Source organism: Episyrphus balteatus, chromosome 1 (assembly GCF_945859705.1).
Source record: "Episyrphus balteatus chromosome 1, idEpiBalt1.1, whole genome shotgun sequence".
Lineage (NCBI taxonomy): Eukaryota > Metazoa > Arthropoda > Insecta > Diptera > Syrphidae > Episyrphus > Episyrphus balteatus.
This window is the reverse complement of record NC_079134.1, coordinates 11,481,621-11,506,476: the sequence shown is the minus strand read 5'-3', so window position 1 is coordinate 11,506,476 and position 24,856 is coordinate 11,481,621. Positions and strand designations below refer to the sequence as shown.

General features: G+C 31.2%; 1 protein-coding gene across 2 annotated transcripts in view; it reads left to right on the top strand.

Moving 5' to 3' along the window:
• Positions 1-24,856, top strand: part of LOC129913811 (kinesin-like protein CG14535) — a 125,868-nt gene that overhangs the window by 96,847 nt on the left and 4,165 nt on the right. For both annotated transcript variants that reach the window (XM_055992691.1, XM_055992697.1), the window contains 8 exons: positions 15,090-15,261; positions 15,580-15,789; positions 16,145-16,238; positions 16,373-16,576; positions 22,790-22,984; positions 23,067-23,287; positions 23,472-23,583; positions 23,842-24,117. In XM_055992691.1, the coding sequence (XP_055848666.1) occupies positions 15,090-15,261; positions 15,580-15,789; positions 16,145-16,238; positions 16,373-16,576; positions 22,790-22,984; positions 23,067-23,287; positions 23,472-23,583; positions 23,842-24,117 (1,484 nt within the window). The remainder of the gene's footprint in view (positions 1-15,089; positions 15,262-15,579; positions 15,790-16,144; positions 16,239-16,372; positions 16,577-22,789; positions 22,985-23,066; positions 23,288-23,471; positions 23,584-23,841; positions 24,118-24,856) is intronic.

Below are 24,856 nucleotides of genomic sequence, written 5' to 3'. Positions count from 1 at the left end.
ATACATTTTTGATGTGATAACGTTTTATAAAACGGTGAACGCTGACTGCATGCACGAAAAAGTGTAACTAATGTTTGGAGGTCAGCCTGAGCCTGTTAGCAGAATAGTACGTTTAATGAGATTTATATTTTGCACCATAAGTCCAGGATTCGAATCCCATCAAAGCAGCCCAATCATTTTTTCATTTGTTTTTATTTATTAATACATTTTTAAATCATTTATTTATCTAAATTTTTCGTTTCGAACTTTCACGGGACTTCAAAATTGGTTCGAGTTAGAGGGATTAATTTAATATTTTTTCAAAATTGTGAAAAAGTTCGGCTTAGAGGGAGTTGGACTTAGAGGGAGTCGACTGTAATTATTTTTTTGGTCTTTCACGTAAAGTTATCGTCTGTTAAAAGACTTAACAGAAAATCACAATTTTCTTTATTGAATTAGCTATAAAACTAGGAGGAACAAAGGGAGTCACTCTGGCGTATGTGTAACTTTTTTAATTATATTTCCAAAAACATTTGTTGAAAAAGATATTAAATTGCAATATCTTTAAAATTGCTGAACTTATACAAAGCAAAACAACAATTGTCTTTAATTTCGTATTCCAATATAAACATAGGGTCGGTAGTTATTTTGCGGGAATATCGATAACTTTAGATTTTTAACACATCTCAAAAACTTGTGAAAAATATGGAAATACTGGCAAACACAGGCTTTGCGTTTTATGCTGTTAATTTTTTTTTTTTCATACTACGTTTCCACCAGTCTCGAGTTTTATTCTTAATTTCGGATTGAAAGTCGGTGAAAATCTTAGATTTAGGGTGGCTGAACCCAAATCTGAGATTTAGCGAAGTAAATTTAAAATAAATCTCGAGATTTATTCTAAATTTACTTAGCTAAATCTCGGATTTAGCGTAGGTGGAAACATAGTATCAATCACATAAAACTTTTTTAATATATTTAACGTTGCTGTTGGTCTCAAAAATTCCTAAGGGTGCCTGTCTAAAAATGATGAAATTTATCGTCAACATCACGAGATTTGACGTTAACTTTAGTTTATGCAATCAGGAATCATTATTTTTAAGGACAATATTAAAAAAAGTTATGATGTCAACAAAATTTTGATGTAGTATTGCAGAGGCGTTTATTCTCAGTATAAACCTAATTTTGCAAAATGTCCGCGCAAGTGAAATTGTTATCATACCTTAACAATTCGCATGGAGTTAGGACAATTTTGATTTCTGCAAACGATAAAGTATTTTAAAATGTAGCCCATATTTCGGAGATTTCATATTTTGCAAATCAATAATCCAATTCCATCGTATTAACATAGGTACTTTTCAAGGGGGAATTTTCTAAATGGTGGGAAATATTTATACGAAAACATAAGCACATAGGTAATTATTTTGTTTTAATTTACATAGATTTCACTATTCTGCAAAATTTAATTTTTTTTTTCTCCTTCAAATAATTTTTTGATATTATGAAAGATTAGACTTTCCTGAATCTAAATCTGGTTTCAGAAAAATTCTATCAGGTACCATTTTTGTAAAAATGATTTTTGAAATATGTGAGTAGTTTCTAAAAAATCACCCTTTTAGATTCATTTGAACTTGTATAAAATTAAAACTATTTGTCGCATTGAGCTCAAATTTGGAGGACTTATATTTCATAATATGACCTATCGATTGACACCAAATATGTTCTTTTACATTCATGTTTACTCATTTTTAAAAATACTGATTGACAAAAAAAGCACACATTTCGAAATCCTTCACTTTTTAGTAAATCCTACATGAACAAAAGCACCTTAATTAATAAAAATGTAAAATATCAATGCCCATTATATTTAAAAAGACAAATATGTAAAGAAAATCAAAATAAAATACATTAAACAAAATTTGTACGTGTTTTGTAATTTTATATACTATTTTTCTATTTAGAAATATCTTATTTGTAATAAAATATTCGATAAACTGCCTTGTAAAGCTTCAGATAGTTTTTGATGTGCTGAGTTAGAATCCAAAGTCAAAAAAATTCAATCACGTCAGAATTTTAAGATATTCGCATTAAAGTATCATAAAATCAATTTTTTTTTTAGAAAATCTCAAAAAAACTACTTTATCTCAAAACCAGAGCTGAAATTTTTTGAGTTCGGATTCAAAATAAGCACACTAAAATCCATTAGAAAAGTATACTCTTGTTCTAGGAAGAAAGATATATTAATTTTTAGAGATCAATTTCTTTATGGTAAGATATGCCAAACCTACTAAACTTACTTAAATTAAGATATCTCGGAGAAGAAAAGAGATATTGAGAAGATTGAAATTGAATTTGAAAGAAAAAAATAAGTTCTTTCATAAACCGTATCAATTTTAATTGAAAAAGGTTACATTTTGCAAAAATATTTCTTCGAAAACAGCAAAAAAAATGGGTTTTTGAGATTTTCTAACGAAAATATCTTAAAAAACGTGACGTGCTAGATCATAGTCTATTGAATAGACCCTTTTGGATGGAACAAATTCGTTCAAGAGTTTTTATTGACGATTATGATTCCTTGGCATACAAGAATACTACAGCCAAAAGTGCTACTAAATCCGTTGGTGCATTTCTGAGAAAACGGCAACACTGGTCGGTTTTCAGTTTTTTGATTTAACTCGAAAACCAAGCCTGACTTTGAGGTGATTCTAAGACACTTTTCATAGCAAATTAAATTTTCTGTCAAGTTAAGATGGTTAAAAAATTTTAAAAATTATTTTTGACTAAAATTCTAACCTAAAATCAAAGAAAAAAAAGTTAAAAAATTGACAATTTTATTTTTTTTTACTAAATCAAGGGGCATTTTGTGTTTGTTTGGGACGTCCAAACTTTGTACTAATGAAATAAAGTAGAGGTAAAATCCTTTGATAATATGCAATTTTTAATTTTTTTTGTCAAGAAACAACTTAAATGTACCTATTCAAAAATTAGCACTTTTTCTAAATTTTTGACTTTTTTAGTTAAAAGCAAGTTTTTAAAACTCGATAAAATCGTATTAATTGGTAACTTTTAGACTTTTAAAGTAAACGGACTTCGAGGTATTGATTTAATATAAACTAATTATGACAAACAAGAAAATTTATTTGCATCCTTATGTCCTTGTGTGCAATTTTGTGTTTGTGCATTTTTATAAATACGGATCGAATGGATGGACGGAGAGCCATTAGCTTTGGTCTATTGCATAGAAGAACATTTAATACCAACTCTTTTACTGTTTTCAAAATGGCCTGAAAAACAATTCTTGTAAAATCCGCTACCAACGAAAAGTTTCTCTTGAAAAACGAAAAAAATACTCTAATGAGTTTGAAACAAAATAGCTCAAGCAAATTAGTAAATCAAATTGCATTTTTCGCGGGACAAATTTTTTTCATGGAACGTGTTTAGGTGAATGTCCTTATCGTAAAAGTGAATTTTTTGGGATGATAAGATATCGAGAACAGCCGCCATCTTGGAAAAGAGGTCGGTGCCGTTTTTATTTTATAACTCGATTTTTACTCATTTAAACCAAAAATGTCCGGGGATAGACTTATTATCAATTAAATTATCTAAAAAATCATATACAAATGAATTCCGTGAGTTAGTTAAATTCAATTTTATAGTCGGTCAAAGTCCGGGTTCTTCTCGCAAGGTTAAGACAATATGACATTTTTTCAAATATCTGAAGAACTTTTTATTTGTTTGAGATTTTCTTAAAGAATGAATTATAGCACTTTTAATTATCTATGAAATGATAATTTCATTACACTCATTAGAGTATTTTTTTCGTTTTTCAAGAGAAACTTTTCGTTGGTCGCGGATTTTACAAGAATTGTTTTTCAGGCCATTGAAAACAGTAAAAGAGTTGGTATTAAATGTTCTTCTATGCAATAGACCAAAGCTAATGGCTCTTCGTCCATCCATTCGACCCATATTTATAAAAATGCACATACACAAAATTGCACAAAAGGCCATAAGGATGCAAATAAATTTTCTTGTTTGTCATAATTAGTTTATATTAAATCAATCCCTCGAAGTATGTTTACTTTAAAAGTCTAAAAAATACCAATTAATACGATTTTATCGAGTTTTAAAAACTTGCTTTTAACTAAAAAAGTCAAAAATTTAGAAAAAGTGCTAATTTTTGAATAGGTACATTTAAGTTGTTTCTTGACAAAAAAAAATTAAAAATTGCATATTATCAAAGGATTTTACCTCTACTTTATTTCATTAGTACAAAGTTTGGACGTCCCAAACAAACACAAAATGCCCCTTGATTTAGTAAAAAAAAAAAAAAAATTGTCAATTTTTTAACTTTTTTTTCTTTGATTTTAGGTTAGAATTTTAGTCAAAAATAATTTTTAAAATTTTTTAACCATCTTAACTTGACAGAAAATTTAATTTGCTATGAAAAGTGTCTTAGAATCACCTCAAAGTCAGGCTTGGTTTTCGAGTTAAATAAAAAAACTGAAACCCGACCAGTGTTGCCGTTTTCTCAGAAATGCACCAATGGATTTAGTAGCACTTTTGGCTGGAGTATTCTTGTATGCCAAGGAATCATAATCGTCAATAAAAAGTCTTGAACGAATTTGTTCTATTTTTGCTCTGGTGCTCGGGTCTATTAAATAGGCTACAATTCTGACTTCAGATTCGGAATCAGCATACAAAAATCTTTTAGAAAAGTATAGTTTTATTTAAAGGAGGATTTCCTTGCAGACCAGTGTTTTTAAAACACGAACATATTTTAATTAATTTTCAAATCTTTGTTAACTTTCATATCGCAAGTCTTCGATTTTGTTCCTTTTTTTTCATTAGTACACGTGACTTTCATGTACTTAATAAAATCTGTTAATTCTTATTATTAATCATTTGTCTATCACTTTTTGTTGAAAAAATTTGTTTTTAACCTGTTTCAAAGTTCACCCTCATAAACAATATCTACTATAATTTAAAATTTTTTGATGATATTGGCATATAAAAATTTAAAATTTAATTTTTTTTTGGTAGGTAGGTACTTACTTAAAAATTTGTACACTTCACATTTTTTACATCTCAGAGCCACGATTGCTCTTCAAGCTATAAAAGCACTCTAAAAATCTGAAGTTGTTTTTATTGAAACAAAGGCCAATACAAATTTAAATTTACAGATAGACAATGCTAAATGATTTCTCAAAAAGAAACTTATTCAGAATTATCTCATAAAAATGTGACATTTGATGTAGAAACATTATGTTTCTTGCAAGAAAAATTAAAACAAGCTACTTTAATAATTATTTGTGAGTGTTGATTTTACCAACAGTTCATTTAAATTTGTCATAATTATGTTATCATTCAGTTATGCCCTTGACTTACCTACAAAATTCTATTTTTGTTTTGTTAAAAATCATTCCATGAATCATTTCATATCTTTTGGTCCAAATATCTTAACTTCTTTGTCCAACATAATTCTACGAATTGGAATATCCGGATATAAAATTTATTTCTCCATAAAAAATACACACACGTCTTTGGTTTTCTTAATTTTGTTGTTTATTTATTTTTTTTTTCTTTCTGTTGTTCTAGTGTCCTGTACATGTCCACATCTAATGGACTAATCAACAATGATGTGTCCTTCTTTTATTTTCGTCATCCTTGTTTGGTTCCATTTTTCGAAGAGAATATAGAAGAATATTAAATTACTTCACTGTAGTAGCGTGAGTGTGGCGAAACTAATTTGATAAAAATTCTGTCTCCGGTGAGTTTCCTTTTATATATCCAAGGGACATCTTTCCAACCTATACTTCCCCAAACGACCCACTTCTGTCTTCGCACTGGTGGGATGGTATATGGCATGCCATGATTATTTCCTGCTCAAGGACAAATAGCGAAATTTGTTTGTTTCCTTTATAATATACAAAGAAAGAGAGGACGACTCGTCCTTGTTTTATATATCTCACTGTTTTTGCTTTTGGGAATTTCATCTTCAACGAAGCGAAGGACAACAACGAAATATGAAAATTTAATTATTTCCCAAGACAAAGGACGACAAGTTGACATTTCTTCTTCTTTTCTTCTGCCGGAAATTCAGTTTTTTTGTAGGAGGTATAAGGTATTCATATACAAAAGTAAGTAAAAAGGAGATTCCTATTTGTCGTCCTGTGTTGGTTGGTAGTCCTTCCGGTTTGATTTCTGGTGTGAATGTTGCCTGCATATACCCCACTGTATAGTGACACTATCTGCATTATGCGGTGTCATAATGTCGTCAGAAACGAAAGTCGTCTCATTACCTGGCGTGAATTTAATGTGTGTGCTGTGTGCGACAGCATTCGTGATGATGTCCTATCGTCCTGACTCGGGGAATAGCATCACACACCAGGAAAAAAAAATATCCCTAATAAAAGTGTCAGATTTAATTTCCTTCTCCTTCAGTTAATTTCTTTCCTTTTTTTTAGGTTTTTTTTGTCGTACTTCGCCTGGTTTTTTTTAATTTTGTTATAATTTCGCGCACTTTATGGCAGGACGACGACGTTTAATGTTGCCAAAGTGCGCCATGGTTTTTATGGGCTATCTTGGCTTTTTATTGGTAGGGTTACCATCGTAAAGCATTTAGCTAATGAGATTTCGTTTTTTTTTCTTGGTTTTTAATGGGAGCAGTATTTTTTTCATTTTTATTCTCTTTTTGGTTCTTCCCTTTTTATTTTGCAAAAGGTAGGGGAATGAGGGATTGTGAATTTTTATAGACAAAACGGCAGGCGGTTTCTGGACGGTCTTTGGTGTGGATGTCGTGTGGAAAGTGATGTGTTTTTCTTTTCTTTTTTTTTCATATAAAACATTTGTGTGGCACATTATTTTAGATCGTAAACTTTATAATGACGTTTATATTACAATTTCTTGTATTCCAAACATAATCGCACGCACATCAGAGGGTGTTTGCGTGCTGCTGCAGTCGAACATGCAGAGTTTTTACGATGCAATTTTGAAGATTTCATTATTACATCAAAATTCGTTTGGAAAAGGACATTGTGCACGGTATTATTTTGTATGGAACACGCAGTTAAATAAGGTATTTAGTCATTAAAGATGGGTTTTTATTTTTTTTTTTTTGGTTGAAATTGAAGAACAATTTTTGGAAGAAGGGATTTCGAAGGAATTTTGTTTTCTAAGTGCTATATAAGTCGATGAAATGAACGCGGCTGCGTTTTGTTGTTAAGAAGTTAAGTGTGCTACAAAAGTTTTTGTTGTTATTTGATTTGTTGTTGTAGTATATTTGGACAGTTACGATTTGAATATTTTTTTACTGCAAGGGATTCACTTTTATAGGAGGATTTTGATATATTTTGTTTCTTTTATGGTAAGCTGTCAAAACAGAGAAATGATGGGCTCATTTAAATTGAATTTGAATCAAATGAACACGGAATGATATTTTTAGGATTCTGTTGGTCTGGAGTTATTGCTTCATGCATGAATTCGAAGAAGATATCAAGGCGTAAATGTTTGCACAGCTGTCAAGCATTTAAAAGATGAGAAGCAATTATGTCTTACAAAATACATAAATTTTTAAGTGGATATTCACAGTTGTACAAGTATTAACTAAAATTATTAAGGAGATTAAAAGAAAAGACTATTAACTTTAAATTAAAAAAAATGGGTTTATTCAACATTGAATCTTTTGCCTGATTTTCTTCAAATTCAATGTAAAAATATGATAATCATTTGCAACTGATGAGATTTTACTTTCAAAATTGTTCATTTTTACTTACAATATTATAGCGATAAATCTCATGGTAACAAGCAGCTGTGGCATTATAAAAAATGCGAAAAAAGTGGGTCTCGTAATTCTCTCCTTATGAGCTCCAGCTTCAATCACTTTTTTGAAAAAAAAACTTTTTGTCTGAAAATAATTTTTTTGGAAAATTTTTGAAATTAAAAAAAAAACGCTCTGACGATTTTCAAAAAATATACTCTATCAGCCCTATTTATAAACTCATCATAGAGAGTACATAGCATTATGTACTCTTTATAATGTATTTAAACAAAAAATTGTGATTTATAATATTTATGCAACGTTTAATAAAGGTTGTATAAGCTAAACGCGTTTTGAGGTTGTTTAGAGCCTGAATAAGAATTTGTTTTGCTTAAATGTCATTTTAACTTCACATAATTTTCAGAAAAATAAAACATAGCAATGATTTGTATATATATTTTTTTTTTTAATTGAAGAATGTATTTTTTGACAATTTGAAATCAACTAAAACAAAAAATAAGAAATTTGGAGATTTTTTCCTGATATAATTTCCTGATTTATGTATATATGTATGTAGGTATATTATATGACATTGAGAACTTTCACTCACATTTTTGTTTTTTTTTTTTTTTTGTTTATTTTCGAATCAGATGGAATTATTTTATCGACAGATGGAGTTGTTTGTTTTTATAAAAAGTACTTATTTTCTTTTTTAGTACTTATTTGGACACAAACCTAGCATAATTATAATGGCTAAGAAAATGTTTTAATAAATAGAAATTTATGAAACGTCGCATAGAGGCAATGTAAAACTTTATGTATTGTATAACTATGCAGCCGTTTAGAGCTGTTTAGCGAAATCTAATAAATAAGGCTGTATAAGTTTTTTGTTACGAGTACCTATATTGAAAAAATTTGTTGGTGATCAAAATGGTTTTGCAATTTGAAAAACAAATTTTATGTTATTTTTAAAGCTTTTAATAAACTTAAAAGATTTAATTTTAAAGTTAAAGTGACCTCAACTCCCATTAAAATTCACAGTATATTCATGCTGTGAGTTTTATTTAGTGTCGGTAAACGTCGACCAAAATAAGGTGTCTTGGTAAGGGTACGACAGATCTAACCAGGGCGAAACGCTTTGGAGTTGAGATCTTTAAAATTGAATTATATTCAATCGCTCCACTTAAAATAAAAATAATTTTAATAATTTTTTATTATTTTTGTTATTTTTTCTTCGTTTTTAAAAGATTTAATTAGAAATTTGAATTGATTGCTTTTTTAAAAAGCTTTAGATTTTTGAGCAGCTTTAAGAGCAAGATCCTGAGAACAAGTCACGCATTTTTTGTAATGCTTATCGAAATTGATGGTTATTTTTATGAAAGCCATTTTCAGCTCTTTCGGTACTTTCTCATAATTAAAAGAGTCAGTTAGACTTTCGTACACGGTAAAAAATTCTATCATTGTATTTACAACGACCTTTGAAATAAGACATTTCTCAATTTTCATTAAAAAAATGAAAAAAAAATGATTACCTAAAAAATTTATCATTTGTTTTTTTAAACCAAATTAAAGTCAAACTAGGTTTCGAATACAAATTAGTTCTAACCTGTTTCCCCTTTCATTTTGTCTCCCCTATTTTATTTTGTACTTCCGCCGTTAATTTAACCGATATCCTGATTTCCATTTTTTTTCTAATTATTTTTTTTTTTTTTAACATTTCGTGTATTATTTTATTTTGAACCCACATACACGATAGTTTTAAAAACTTAACACTTTAAAAATTTAATATTCCACAAAATTCTTATTACATAGGATGTTTTTTTTTCGTTTTATAGTTACAAGGAATTTAGTACCACATTGTGCAATGAAAAACAAACATAATTAAAGCATTGAAATCTCAATACAAGAAAATGTTACACATACGCCATAGTGACCTTTTAAGATTTGATTGATAACAGTTTTTTGTCACTAACCTTATACTGATTTTCAGTGACTTTTGAATTGTATGCATTCCAGAGCTCCGCAACAGGACTAACGCAATTACAATATTGTTTTCAAAACTAATTTGAGAACACAAAAAAAAGTCCTATATATCTGGTGGAATTTTCAAAAAATCGTTTGATATATTTAACATAGATTCATTCTTTTGGGTGTGATTCACGTCCATTCAGTAGAAAAGAGCCATAAATAATCCAATTTTCCTCATAATTGTAGCAAAAAGATTTTAAAATAATTACTTCTTTTATAAAACAATCTGAGAACTTAATTAAATACTAAACACAACCTCCCTGACGGCCTTTCAAAAAGGATAAAACGACTCTTTCAAAAACTCATTAAAGTATTCCGAAAAGTCTCAAAGTGAACAACTTATATTAATGACCTCATCTTAAAAAAAATTGTTCATAATCAAAAGAAAAGCTTTAAAACAAATTGAAATGATAGCCCTTCCTATCCAAAAAAAAAACCTTATATTTTACTCTTCCAAGTATTCTTCACTGTCAAATCAAAATATTGTTTAAATTAATCACAAAGCCCCTAGCTTTTTGTAGGCCGGCTAATGTAGGCGTAGGAAGTATAGAAAAACAAATGATTGTCGAGTTAAATTTGGACACACAAAATGCCACCCTAACAATCAGACTACTATTTATATAGATTTTTCATTCTCACTAAATTAAATAGGCGTAGTCAAAATTTCATGCCCAAATGAAACATTTTTGTATGATTAATTCACACAAAAACTACAAAAAGTCCTTTATGCTACATGCGACTACTACTTGAACTTTTCATCTATCCTTAAAATATATTCCAATCCCCAGTCCACCTGTGTCTGAACCTAAAAAGCCTGTTAACTTTCTATTTGTAATCCCAGAGCCCTGGGGCGACAAGCGTAACGAAAGTGAAAAATACAGATATAACTTAATTATCCTTCTTTTGGACTTTTACTCCTTTTGTGTTGTAGGCCAGAGTGTAGTCTACCTCTAACTATTCTCCTAACAATTCCCAGTTCATCTCCCACACCCTCTTCAAAAAAAAAATGAAACAAAAACACAACAACAACATCAAAACACATCCCTTTTTAACCTCATTCGGCTCGTTTGTTCCATACTTGGGGCTCATCCGTTTCGTTTATTTCTTCATTTATTTAACAAAAAAAAAAGTAAAACAGGAAGAAGACAAAAAAAAAAAAAAAAAAAACAGAAAAAAACACAGGAATGAGAGGCCATGAAAAAAAAAATAACAATAATAATTTCAGGCGACAATAGCTGTGTCTTTTTTTCCAGTTCGTTTGTTATCCTCACACAAACCGACATCATGCATATGTGTCCTGGGAGAACCAGGCAAAAGATTGGTACTACAAACTCTGCTCGATGGTAGAGGTTACTTTGGACTGGGAAATGGAAGTCACACTCTCTACCAACAGGTAACAAATGATCCGAGAAAGAATAAAAGAATACTGGAGAGACTGGATGGGAGTCAAGCCAATGATCCTTGTATATATGGAAAAAAAAGGGGGAAGACCAAGAAGAAAGAGATGGAGTAAAATGTATGAAAATGTTATCCAAATTGGAGTAATGTCCTTGCATTTCTTTCTATACGCCTGGATGACTGTGACATATCCCATTGCCGTACACAATCAACTACGTTGTCATAATTCATTTTATTCTTCGTTTTTTGTTTTTTTTTTTTTTTTGAAACACAGTTGATACTTTGTCTTTCTCGCCTCATTGTTCTCATAGGATTATAGCATATCAAACAAACCGAGAAAATATGAATAAAAGCGAAAGCGATGCTTTTATGTCGGCAATATGTCAAAATTGGTTCAGCTTCAATTCGCCAATGTTCATTTGCATTTTTTTTTGTTTTTGTTTTTAGATTTTTCTAAAGTCGGATGTATTGGGGTTAAGAAAAAAATTGGTCCTATAATTTTGGACCTTTTCGAGGACCATTATAATGAACTGTTTACATAATTAACTTTTCACCGTCAGTGAGATGGTCAACAAATTAAAATTTAAATGGTCACTGTGGCGTATGTGTAACTTTTTTCAATAAAAACAGAATGACACAAATTTAGTCTTATTCAATTTAATCCATAACTTAATTTGAATTTTTTGAATATTAGTTTTCTGAAAAAAGGCTCGTCTAGCTGATAATATGCTTAAAAAAATAAGTTTTATCGTAGGTAACTGATGTTTATTATATTTATTAATCATTAAAATCATAAGCCAGTGTCACAGCATACAAATTTTTTTCTCAAATAAAACTAAGAAATTGAGTTTTTATAAAACATGGGAGTGTTAATTAATTTGCAGCAAAATGGCGTATGAAATAAAAAATATTTTTATTAATTAATTAATTCTTATTATTAGGCAATGTTTTAGTAAAAGAATTGTAAAAAAAAAACAAAAATCTATTATGAGCGGAAGAAGCAAAATACAGTTACACAGTCGGGATTTTTCGAAATTTGGGATGAACAACTTACCAAATTCTGAGAGCCCTAAAGATGGTCTATAAGCATATTTCATTTGATCCATTACTTTTGGGACACCCTGTATTTTAAAATAAATAACATGTTAGCACTTGCCTTGAATAATTATAAAACAGGTACCTATTTAAAAAAAATCAATATTTTTATTTTTTAGTCATTTTTTTCGACATTCAGAAATAAAAATAAAAGTGTAAAATGCTGTTTTCAAGTTCAAAAATGTGAAAATTCAAACAACAAACTATTAAATATTTACTTTTACACACTTTCCGAAACTTCAAAAAGAAAACCTTATATGTTAAGAGAGAAAAAATATATTTTCTGAATTTCTTATTTTTGTAGACATGGCCAAAAATTTTCAAGCAAACCAAACTTTCAAAATAAGCTGTCAATCAAATACTTGTAACGCAATTTTTGTGAAATATTTTTGAGTATTTCGATAAAATAGTACTAATTTGAAAATTAAGTTATTTAAGACAAAAGAAAAATTTACAAGCTTCGTCTATTTTTTTATTGGACCTTTTTTGATTTGTTACAGAAATGTCACATGGTAATATAAATATAAACCAAAATTTTGTTCTTCAGCATTGGTTTTCGAAACTCTGTCGAACCAGACTTTTAATAAGTTGATCTTTTATTTTTGATTAAAGTTTGAACATTTACTTTGACCACTCAATCTCTAATGATCTTTCTTTTCCAAATTGAGAAAGTTTTTTTTTCAGAATCTGCGGATCTCTTGATTTTTAAATTTAAAAAAAGTAATTTCGTGAAACACTTTGACACTTCTTCTCTCAAAAAAATAAGCTTGAAGCTTTTTCAGAAAATCTTAATTTCAAAGTTCAAGATTTTCTCCACAAGAACCAAAATATACTTTTGAGAGGTGCTGAAGTAAAATCCGAATATAAATTGATACTCCACAAAATGAAATAAAGAAAAGTTTTATTTGCTGAATATATCGAAAAATATGAAGATTTCCTTGTGATCACTTTAAATTTGGAATACTCTCTGAATACAAAAAAAAGTTCTTACAAATTTGGGAATATACCTACAAATATGTAAAAATAAATTTTAATTCCTTTGTTCTTGTGAAAATTTGAGTTTTGCCAATAATTTCAAAATAGCCTGTACTGTAATTGTTTTTTTAATAATATTTTATGATCATGGACATAATCCTGCAAAATTTTATGCGTTCCAACAATAATTTTTGTAACATAAAGTATAATTTTGGACTACAGTAATCCATGGCCTTGAAGTTGATTGATTTTTGAATTTTATTGACATAGCACACAATGCTTAATTCATTTTCCAAAACAGCAAGTCTCCAAAAATGATAATTTTTAGAATTTATGTCGGGGGTTAGCAGGACGTTTTTTAATGGTTAAGGGGGGAAATCCCTCTGGAATTTTTTATTTTTGCATTATTTTTTTTTTTGCGTAATAAATTTATTTATCAACCGAAGAAACTATTTTCAGTGGTCTTAGCCTTAAATGAAGCCTCAAAAGTGCCTAGATAGTCCCGAAACCAATGCGCTCCGAACCTACCATAGTACGAAAACGAAAACTTTAAACTCATTTTTTTCGAAACTAGTTTTTTTCCGCGCCGTGCAATGTAACTTAAAAACTAATGAAGCTATCGACTTGAAATTTGAAGCAAATTACTCCTTAACTTATTGGCCACAACATGAACCTAAAAGTTGAATAAAATTTGTACAGTAGGTAAATATTTTTTTTAACTACTTCTTTGTAAAAAAACTCATGTCTTTTTTCGTTTTTTTGATTTCTAATTTTTTTTTTCATTAAAAAAAAATAAATTTAGGTTCATGCAATGCGTACTAATATCATCTAACGGAAAAAAATTTCCTTTTTGATTTAAGATAATTTCCTGGACCTGTGCATTGCACGGCGTAAACTAGAGGCGTCAACTTTGAAAGGCTCCAGAACCGCCATTTTGTTATTTTTTCATTTCAAAAAAAATTTTTTCAATACTTAATAATGTCAGTAATATCTTGTCTTTTTCTAAATTTCAATAAGTGCTTTCAGTTTTTCATAAAAAAATATTGAAAAAGGTGTCGTCCAGAGGGATTTCCCCCCTTAAGTTAAAATAATAAGTGTTTTCTGGTGAAAGAACTTAAATTTCTTTGGGGATATATTTCACATCGAACGGCATCAACTTCATCAAACAACATCAATGTCGCAGAAGTCCTATATAATTCCATTCTTGTGCCGGTATTATTTTCGGTGTGCGTTTTTTCACTTAGTTACATTCTGTTGAATTCAAATGCGGTAATGAATGAATATTTGGAGGTGAACAAATTTTTTAATTATTAAAAAGGACCTTAAAATAATAAGACTGGTACAGACTTCTGTGTTTGGTAGATATCTGCTATGAAATATGGGAATCAGGCACCTTCTATTAAAAAGAAATGTCCTCTCTGCGCTGTCACCTTGAAAGTATTTATTTCAGAACCATAAATTTCTACCTAGCCTTTTTAATCCATAAGGTCATCCGAATCTTAGGCTCTTAAAAAAATAAAAAACTGTGAATTTTATTTCCCACCTTCTTAAAAACGTTGTATGTATTTTATATATTTTAAAAATTTTAAAATTGCATATTTTTTTAATCATTAAATCTTTTTCTCTTAACGTGATTTAGGTATCACAATCTCTTAATCTCACCCCAAATTAAAATTAACATTTATTCCATTGAAATCCCATTCCAAAACCACCCTAAATGTTTTTTTTTTTTACACCTTTTAAACTTCCTGTTTTTATAAAATTCAAAACAAAAAAAAAAAACTTCTCATTTCATATCTTGACAAATGTTTGATTTTTCGCTAACAAAATCTTATATTTTTTTTTTTTTTTTCTTCAACAGAGCAGCACAAAAACTCGCCCAAGGTGGTGGCTCCTCAAAAAGCCGTTCCACCGATATGGCGCATACATCACGCAATGGCGGTTTCTGTGGAGCTCTTCAAAGAGCACCACCACCTTTACCACCAGGCCTAGCCAGACGACTGGCGAACAAAGAAAATTATGGAATAGGAAAGGTAAGAAAACAAAATCACAAAAACACTTCTATAATAAAAACTCACATTAAATAAAAGTTTTACAAAATCATAAAATCCTGTCAACAGAGAAATTCTGCGATTTGTTTTATGACTGCACTTTAAATTCATATTGCATGTCCTTGTCCACTCTATGTGTTTTTATTTTTCTTTATGAAGTTTACCCTCTTAGACCGGAAACTTACTGCATTTGTGCATTAGTCTGACATATTAGTTGACATGCACACACACATACTCAAGCTCGTAAATCAATTTAATATCCTTTTCTACCCTTTTTTTTTCTATTTATTTTTGTCTAAGGTCAAAGTTATGTTACGTGTCTCGGACAGTCACATGGACGAAGAACATCCTCATTTTATGGCTGTGGACAAAAAGAAACGACAAGTGACGTTAACAGATCCTAGTGCGGCGACTACAGTGGCTGCGTCTACCTCCCAGGAACGTGGACCAATGGTTGCCGCCCCAAAGATGTTTGCCTTTGATAGTCTTTTTACAGCAGAAGATCAACAGGTACGGAACGACATTTCTATACATTTTTATTTTTGTTGAGGAAGTAGAAAGATAAGAATGAAATTTCACCAAACAATTGTTAGAAAAACTTTTAAAGCCTTGAAGGCTTCAAGACCTATATTTCACTAAAAATCTAAGCTTATAACATCGGCAAAACTATAACCTTTCCAACGGTGGTAGTCTGAATAAAATCTGTCCTATAGTTTTCAAAAAAATTGGGAACAAACAAACAAAAAATTGCCCAAAAAAACTATTCTTTTGTTGAAATTCACCTCAAAAAAAGAACTACTTCCTCTAAATTAACTAACATTTCATGTATACTATATCTGTCCAATCATCTCTCCTTTCCACACAGTCTGATATATGTGCCTCGGCATTGTCCGAAGTAATACCTGCTGTCCTGGAGGGCTCCGACGGATGTCTACTAACAATTGGCTATCCCAGTTCAGGTATGAATTTGTTACACAAACTCGTTTTCCCACACACAAAAAAAAAATCCTAAACCAATTCGACAGAGGATATCTCTCTAACAAAATGCAATATTTTCTTTTCCCTCTTTCATTGTCTTTGTACCTGCACACAGGACAATCACGAACAATGTTGGGCGGAATTCAATCATCGGGCGAATTGGGCGCCATTCCATGTGCAATATCCTGGCTGTACAAGGGCATCAATGAGCGGCGACAAAAGTCCGGTGCCCGATTTTCAGTGCGAGTTAGTGCGCTAGGAGTGAGTGCAACCAAACCCGATTCCAGTTCAAAGGATTTATTAGCTGCCCATGCGACAGGTAAGTCGAATAAACGTAAGGACTGTTAGTGAAGAGGTTGACTTTACACAATTGACCTGTGCAAAGATACACACAAAAAAAAAAAAAAAACGAAAACTACGAAGAACAAAAACTCTCTTCCAAAGCAAACAACTGTACAAATTAATTCTACTTGAGGCGAATATTTATGGCTTCCGTCATTCGATATAGCAACACCCCGCTGCTGGTCCTTGCAGCAATGACGAATTCTTCTTCTTCATCGCATAGTCCTCAACCGGGCGCCATTTAGAAGAGGGATGGACTTTTTCTTTGGGAAGATTGTGTGGACTGTCTCTCTCTCTCGGTTGTAACATGGGAATGAGAAGTGAAAATCTATGACTTGAGGAGACCAACACGATGACTATGACGACGACAATATAGACGCACAGTACGAGTATCTTTGGCGCAGTAATTGCGTGATAATTAATTAAAGCTTGACTAACTGACTGAATGACTGACTGACTTGACGGACATGTCTTCTTCCCTTTTCTATAACTTAATAGCTGGCTATGCTACACGGTTACTTACAGATTGGACTCTATAGAGAGTCAGGTGATGAAGAGAATGTCCTTATGGTTCCGGGTGGTTCGAGTGACAGGTAGACAGACAGCTAGACATTTACCCAAGAGATAAGGGTTAGAAAGTTAAATAGACGACGGCGAACGAGTAAAGTGAATGGATGGATATTATAGAGGTGGTACCGTTATAAGAGAGACGACTTTTTCATCTTCTTCTTTTTCTTCGTCTAAATGATGAAGTTAAGTAGGGGATTTGTTAAAATATTGTTAATTGAAGTGGATGAAATTTATTTGGATTAAAATTGAACAACACAAAAGTTATACTTTTTTGAGTTAAAGTTAGATATTGTATCTTCTATCATTGTGTTTGATGTAATGCGTGTTTAAGTGGGTATTTTAAGCGTTTATAAATAGAATGAAAGCAGGTGGGTTTTGTTTCGTTTCGTTTCTTAAGAATTGGGAAGGAACAAAAATATATAATTTAAGTGATTATTGTAGAGACAGATGGGACTTTCAAGTGAAGCTATAAACCCTTCCTAGTTAAAACTTTATTCTAAAACCATTAGTATTTTGTGAATGGGGTATTATTTCTAGGAAATGTCCCTTACTGTTAAGGACACATTTGGGAAATTTGGCTCTTAAAGAGCGTTCACAATTCAAATGGCAAACTTGAAGAAGTTATAAAAAAAAGTTCTTCTGTGCAGCCTTATAGTTGAAGTTAAATAAAATATTTTATATAGATTTTGAAAGACCTAAGGTCTTTTCAATGCGAATTGGACGGCACAAGTAATAAGGAAATTTGAGAACACGATGATTACTAGCCCATATAATTTCGTCCAGTTGTAACTAGGGATAAATTAAAGAATTGCATGAGAAAGGGCTCGAGGCCAAACCTCTATGTAAACGAACAAGCACTAGGTAAATGCCATGCACCATTGCCACGCGACACTGAGACGAACATAAAATCAAATTGATTATTACGTATTTTCTTTTTTGAGATGGCATACTTAAGAAATTATTTTTTGACCTATTTTTTCCATGGAAATTTTCTCTTAGAGATATGTGCAATGTGGACTATTTTTTTTTTTTTTTTTTTTGGAATTTTGTCCAATGATTGTTTTTTTTTTTTTGCAGATTTTGTACGGCTCTCTTTTGTTTTTTATTCCAAGAATTTTTTTTTTGATCAAAAACTCTTCCAAAAAAGGTCGTAAAATGAAAGGCGTGCACTCTTATTCCATATGACAATATTGTTACCAAAATTGAAGTTTATACAAAATCATAAGGTCACGTGTGAATAAGAATACCAAATATTAAAAATAATGCAAATAGTGTGTCGAATTTTTAAATATTAAAATATCAATATTCTGCACATACAATAATATAATTATTATGTTCCCTTTAATATTATGGACAAAGTTCTCTCTATCTCGATTAAATAACTCAAAATTACTTAAAGTTCGTTTGAAAAATTTATGTTTTCCACATATAATCCAGTTTTGGAATCAGCATTAAAAAATACCTTGAAATCATGTATCATATGTGTATATGGTCTATTTTTGCTAATTTTTAAAATCTCCATTTCGCGCTTTGACCTTCAAAAGCGCGACTTGCGGACATGAGATTTTTCTAGACTTTTGAAGTATGTTATAGAATGCCAAAACGAAGGTATTGAGCAAAAACAATTCCTTTTAGCATTCATTCCGCGGTTTACCCCTTTTTTCTCCTTATTTGACTGTATTAATAGGACATGTGGCTTGAGTAGAAAGCCTAGGTTCAATCAACCCAATAATTTCAAAAATACTGTTTTTCCCAATTTTTTTATTTTGATATTAATTTCAGGAACATGATGCTCTAGAAAGTGTTTTCTTTAATTTATATTATCTACCTATTAGGTATTATTAATATTAATTGACATACCTACCTACGGAAAATATATTTTTTTAAATTTGAAATTATTAATTGTATTAATATTAATAATACCTAAAAAAATTAGTAAAAAATAATAATTAATATATTAAAAATTAATATTTAAAAAAAATGTATTTATATCCAAGTCCATTTAAGTACATAGTAAAAAAATCTTTTTTTATAAAAAAAAACCTCATTGGTAACCGTTTTAAACATTTTTTTAAAATGTTAATTGAGAATTTCATGTACTAGTAAGAGAAAATTTATGGTTCAAATCGATTTAGAAGATCCAAATTTTTGGATATTATGAAATTTGGAACCATTTCGTAATCATTGCGACAAGCCTTACAAAACGTCTTAGTTCCAATTATCACTGATCGGCACTGAAATTAGAGCTTGAACCAAACTATACTTCTTTTTTTTAAGTATTTTTGTGTGTCGAGTCCGATGCCACAGTTGTTTTTGAAATACTTTAGTATTCATAAGTCAAAACTTGCACTTTTGACGTCAAACTACATTACGAACAGAAAAAATTTAATTTTCTCAATTGCTTAGTAAAGAGTTAAATCAATAAAACATGTATGACAGTCAAAAGTTTCGTTTTTGAAAATATAAGAACCTTATGTTATGATAACTTAATGACTATTGTAATCCATTTCTACATGTAAAAAATTACATTACATACATGTGAAAGAATGTTAGTTGTCACCCACAAAAATATTTTTCAATTATTTTTTTTGTGGAATACATTAACATTTTGTTACCGTGTGTAGGTATATTATCTATTGAATAAAAGAGCTTTTTTTGTTTAAGAACTGAAAGGTTCTGAAAGTGTACAAAACTTAAATAAGGATTCCTTAAGAAAAAAAAATTTATCTCGGTTATTTATGGAATATCCTCAACAATGTTATACCATTTTGAAAAGAGAATTGAACACACCAACTTGTAAGGTAACTTGCCGAAACATCGTAGTGCATTTTTTTTACACTACGGTTCATTGAATTAGAGTCTTGTAAAATTTTTTAGTAGGTACTTAGTTGGGTAAAAAAGTAATATTTGCCTTGAAACTGATGCAACAAAAGAAAAAAATGAGAAAAATTAAGATTTGTAGTCACGGCACATGAAAAACCGTCACAGGGTGACCATTTTTTCGACTTTTATTTCAAATGCCCATAGCTCACAAAATATATGGCTGCGATTTTTTTTATTATTTTTCTGATAACTTTCACCACCTACCGTTTTCGTTTCGACGTTAACTTTTGGGACACCCTGTATAAAAAAATTCTCCAAATCCAAAAGAAATTCTGCCAACCGATACTCAATCTAATATCTATTCCGAAATGTGAAAATATCTATCTACGTTATCGATTTTTTGTCGATTTTTTTTTTCTTTGAAATAGATAGAAAAATGTTCACTAGCGTAAGCGATACAGTTATTGACACCCATAAGGAATTTTTCAGTTCACACAGCTGGCAAATATAATTGGTATGGATATGTGAAACTCTTAGTACATTTTTAAATACCTAACTCAATTGTTTTTCATTATATTTGTATTAAAATCGGTTAAGAGATTCGTGATATTGTTAAATTTTGATTTTTCTAAAACTCTACCAAAATATATAATAATTGACACTCTTGTACAGCTATTGACATCACATATTTATACAATTATCGACATACTTGTACAATTATTGACACCACATATTTATACAATTATTGACATATCTTCAAACAGACAGTTGGAAATACAAATTACGATTTTTTTGTTGAGGCTGATTTAAGTCATTTTCTTAAACCTTTACGTGGCATCCTTTGAAGGGTGTCGGCTCAAAAATGCCTTAAACTAGCCGTTCGCCTGTTTTGTGGCCCAAATGGATTTTCCTTTTTGTCTTCTTCAAGAAAACCCTTGACGGCATGACGTACATCCTCTCCCAAATAACATTTCAGCTTCGATAAAGGTATTACCGAAGATACATTTCAGCTTTTATTAAACTTTAGTTAGGTTCTTGGGCATGGAAAAGGGCAACGGTATACAAGTTAGACCCTTTATAACAATGTACTTATAAAGTCTAAAAGAATCATAAACGAAGCTTTACCGAAGCTCTATCGAAGCTTTTAGATTTGACAGATAGTTTATAAAATGACTAACCAAGCTTATCCGAAAAACAAGCTTTCTTCGGTTAAGTTTCTTTAGGAATATTCAAACAACTTACTACCCGACTAACAAATTTGCTCCTATAAAGCTTTACAGGTGTTAATGTAGCTCCTGTAAAGCTTTATAGAAGCTTAATAGAAGCAAGCTCAATACAAGCTGTGACAAAAGTGGTACCTGCGAGATTTCAATTGTCAGAAGCTGTTGTGTAAGTTGAGTAGATCGAGGAATATTAAAAAGTTTGGCTGCAGCCTTTTTGGACATCTTTTGTATCCTCACACACAATAGCGTTTTTCGAGGTCCGTTTTGGTGTATTTCCTAGTACATTTAGGCATTTTTCCAGCTTAGTAGTCATTTAAAAGAGTTATCTAATTATTGACACTCTTTATAAGTACAACTGTAGACACAGTGTCAACGTTTGTACTCCAATACAAGACAGTTATTGACACAGGGGTGTCAATTATAGAAAATGTTAAAATCTTAAGACAGTAGTTGACACCCCATTTTATTAAATATATAATAAGAAAAAAACAATAAAAATACATTAAATCCTTCTCCAGGACATTAAATTTCATATATTATAAACTTTTATGATCATACTTTTACATAATATCATACTAATCACATAATTACATAATTATCGACTTACATGTTAAGACTCCTTAACGAAATAGACACTTTTTTACCAAAAAAACACACTCTCGTAACAGTGATGTTTACGTTTCAAAATTTAAAACAAAATTGAGTAGCTACCTCCCAACAAAAAACAAAGAGTGAGAGAATAAGAAAGAGCGAAGAAATTAAAAAAACGGTTTATATAATTCGTTGCGATTTTTTCCTATAAAACGTTCTTTACGAAGAGGGTGTCAATAACTATATTGAAATTTTGCAGTGTCAATAATTGTATCACTTACGCTATTTACCAAACCTTTTTGGTTGTTTAAATGTCCTTAAAAAAATCAGCTTTCCAAAAGAATTACTGCAATTTAAACATTTTGTTTAGAAGTTCTTGAGTGGTTGCAGAAAGGCTGAATAAAGACATGTTTCACAATGTTCACTTTATTCCTCAAAATATATTATCTAGTTTTTTTTCAATCCGATTCCGAGAGAAGAATAAGAAAGCTTTGCCCAGTTTGTTTACTGTTTCTTTGGCATTGAGAACTTTTCTCGTGTAATTAGCTCATAACTTATAATGCAACATTCTAGCCTCTGGAGAACTTCTTAATGAATAAAACACTCGTAAATGCAAAACCTCTTATCTCTTTTGTACAATTCTTGAATTGCTAACATACTATGACTTGTTTATTCTACAAAAAACAACCCCATTGGTGCAGTTCGCTGTCACTTCTACGATATAACAACAAAATGAATGGCAAGTCCACTGGTATTTATGAATCACCCTAATCAACTTAAGGCCACGGTTAACCTATGTGCGAACACTTGTAATTGCTTTCTGCCACAGCACGCTACCTTATTACCTTCAACTTGTTCGTACACAAACTGCAACTTGCAACAACTGTATAACTGGACAAACAAAACATAAATTCTCAAATGCATCAACCAAACCCTTTTTGAGCTGCAAAATATTGTACGAGTGTTAATTTTTTCTTTGTCAGAATCCGACGATTCGCCTGGAGTATACTTGCGTGATGACTTCCTCGGCGGACCGACTGAATTGCGAGCACCCACCGCCGAGCGTGCAGCCCTGTTCCTAGATGCAGCTTTAGCGGGACGACCTCAGGGCGGACTGGAGCCCGCAATGATATTTACATTGCATGTCTATCAGTACAGCTTGTCGCGAAAAGGAGGAGGTAAGTCGCACATAAAGCTTCTTCCAATTAGCATGATTGATCACATGGTGGAATTCTCTACATCATTTTCATTTTAAAATAGTGGCGGGAGGACGAAGTCGTTTGCATCTAATCGATTTAGGGGGTTGTGCGAATCGAAATGGTGGCCTACCGCTATCCGGCATTGGGAACATTCTGCTGGCGATACTCAGTGGTCAACGTCATCCACCGAACAAGGATCATCCCTTGACGCCGTTGTTAAAAGACTGCCTTGCACCGTTAACATGCCATGTCGCCATTATGGCCCATGTTTCGCACACACAGGTGAGTTTTCATTCTCGGTCCTTCTTCATTAGTGACGCATTCATAAACATTAGACACACATCCACACACAAACCTCAAAAATCATCTCCTTCCTTTCCTTTCCCCCCATTGCACACACATCTGTCATACATATTTTGACGCTTTTGTCTCTATTGTTTCATTCGTTTGGAATTCTTCTTTGCAGCCTCACTCAGATGCACTAACGACAATCCAATTAGCCTCAAGGATACACAGGATGCGGAGACGGAAACATCGTTTTCCAATTTCATCAGATAAAGCGATGCCCGTTAATGCAGGTATAAATCAGAGAAAATGTCCAATTTCGGTTAAATATTCTCTTACTCTCTCTCCCACACTTCTCCCAGGAGAGATTGAATATGGAATTGTTGGAATTGTTCCAAAAATTACGTTCATGATGTCCAGAACCATTGACTGTGTTATGAGTGTGTATTTGTCTGACTCACAGATAGATTACACATACACACACACATTTTATATCCATTTGCCATATATCCATAAAAGGGCTAACCCCACAAATAAACGTTCAATTTTAGGCCATCAATCTGCCGGCTCATCTGAGGGACCCGATCCATCAAGTTCTGATTTATCGGCCGATACGGTCATTTATATGGGACCGTGTGATGATGCTACGGATGGCGAGCACCCGCCTGTGTATTTGCCATCGCTGAGTAGTGGTGACAATCGTTGTGCCATGAATAAGGTGCTGAAGGGCAGTGGTGCTGAGAAGCCTTCAGGAGCTACAACGACGACGGGTGGTGGTGGTTCTGGAACCTCGAAAATACCAGCCAAAAAGACTACATCTCAGAAACGTAAGTATAGAAATTCTACAAAAATTGGGGTCTTTGGTGTAACAAAAGCCTTGCAAACTTCCAGGGACTTACAATGGTTCCAAAAAAAATATCAGTAAGAAATATGGAAAATGTTCTAAACATAGAGACAGTTTAATTTCAAAGCTTTATTTTAAAAAAACATGCAAGATTTCAACCTTAGTTTTATCTCTCCAAAAAAAGTCTCCACTATAATAAATTCGAATTTAAGTTTTTGTAACTTCCTGATTACACTACTTTTCAAGAAAAACTCAACATAGAGCTCAATTAATGGTTAACAAAAAGTCTCCAAAGTCTTATATACACAGTTTAACCTGAAAACTTTTGTTGGATTTGAAAGATATCTTGCTGAAAGATTGAAACCCCTTTTTCAAATCCCTTTAATAAGCTCAATCAATGGCCAGCAAAAAGTCTCCAATGTCATTAACATAAATTCCAACCTAAAAATTTGCCTTGTATTTATAAAAATACTTTTGCTTCGTAAAATTATTAAAAACCTCTTCCTCGCTTAAAAAACCTATTCTTAACTACTACATCAATGATTACCGAAAGTCTCCAACGCTTAAGCATGAACTCCTTTTGGATTAGTTACTTAAAAAAAACTTGTGGAGGAAGCTACATCATTGATTAATAAAAGGTCTCTTATATCATTACTAGAAAATTTTTACCAGATTTCAGCTTAAAAACTTGTTCTAGATTTTAAACAAACCTTTCTGGTTCG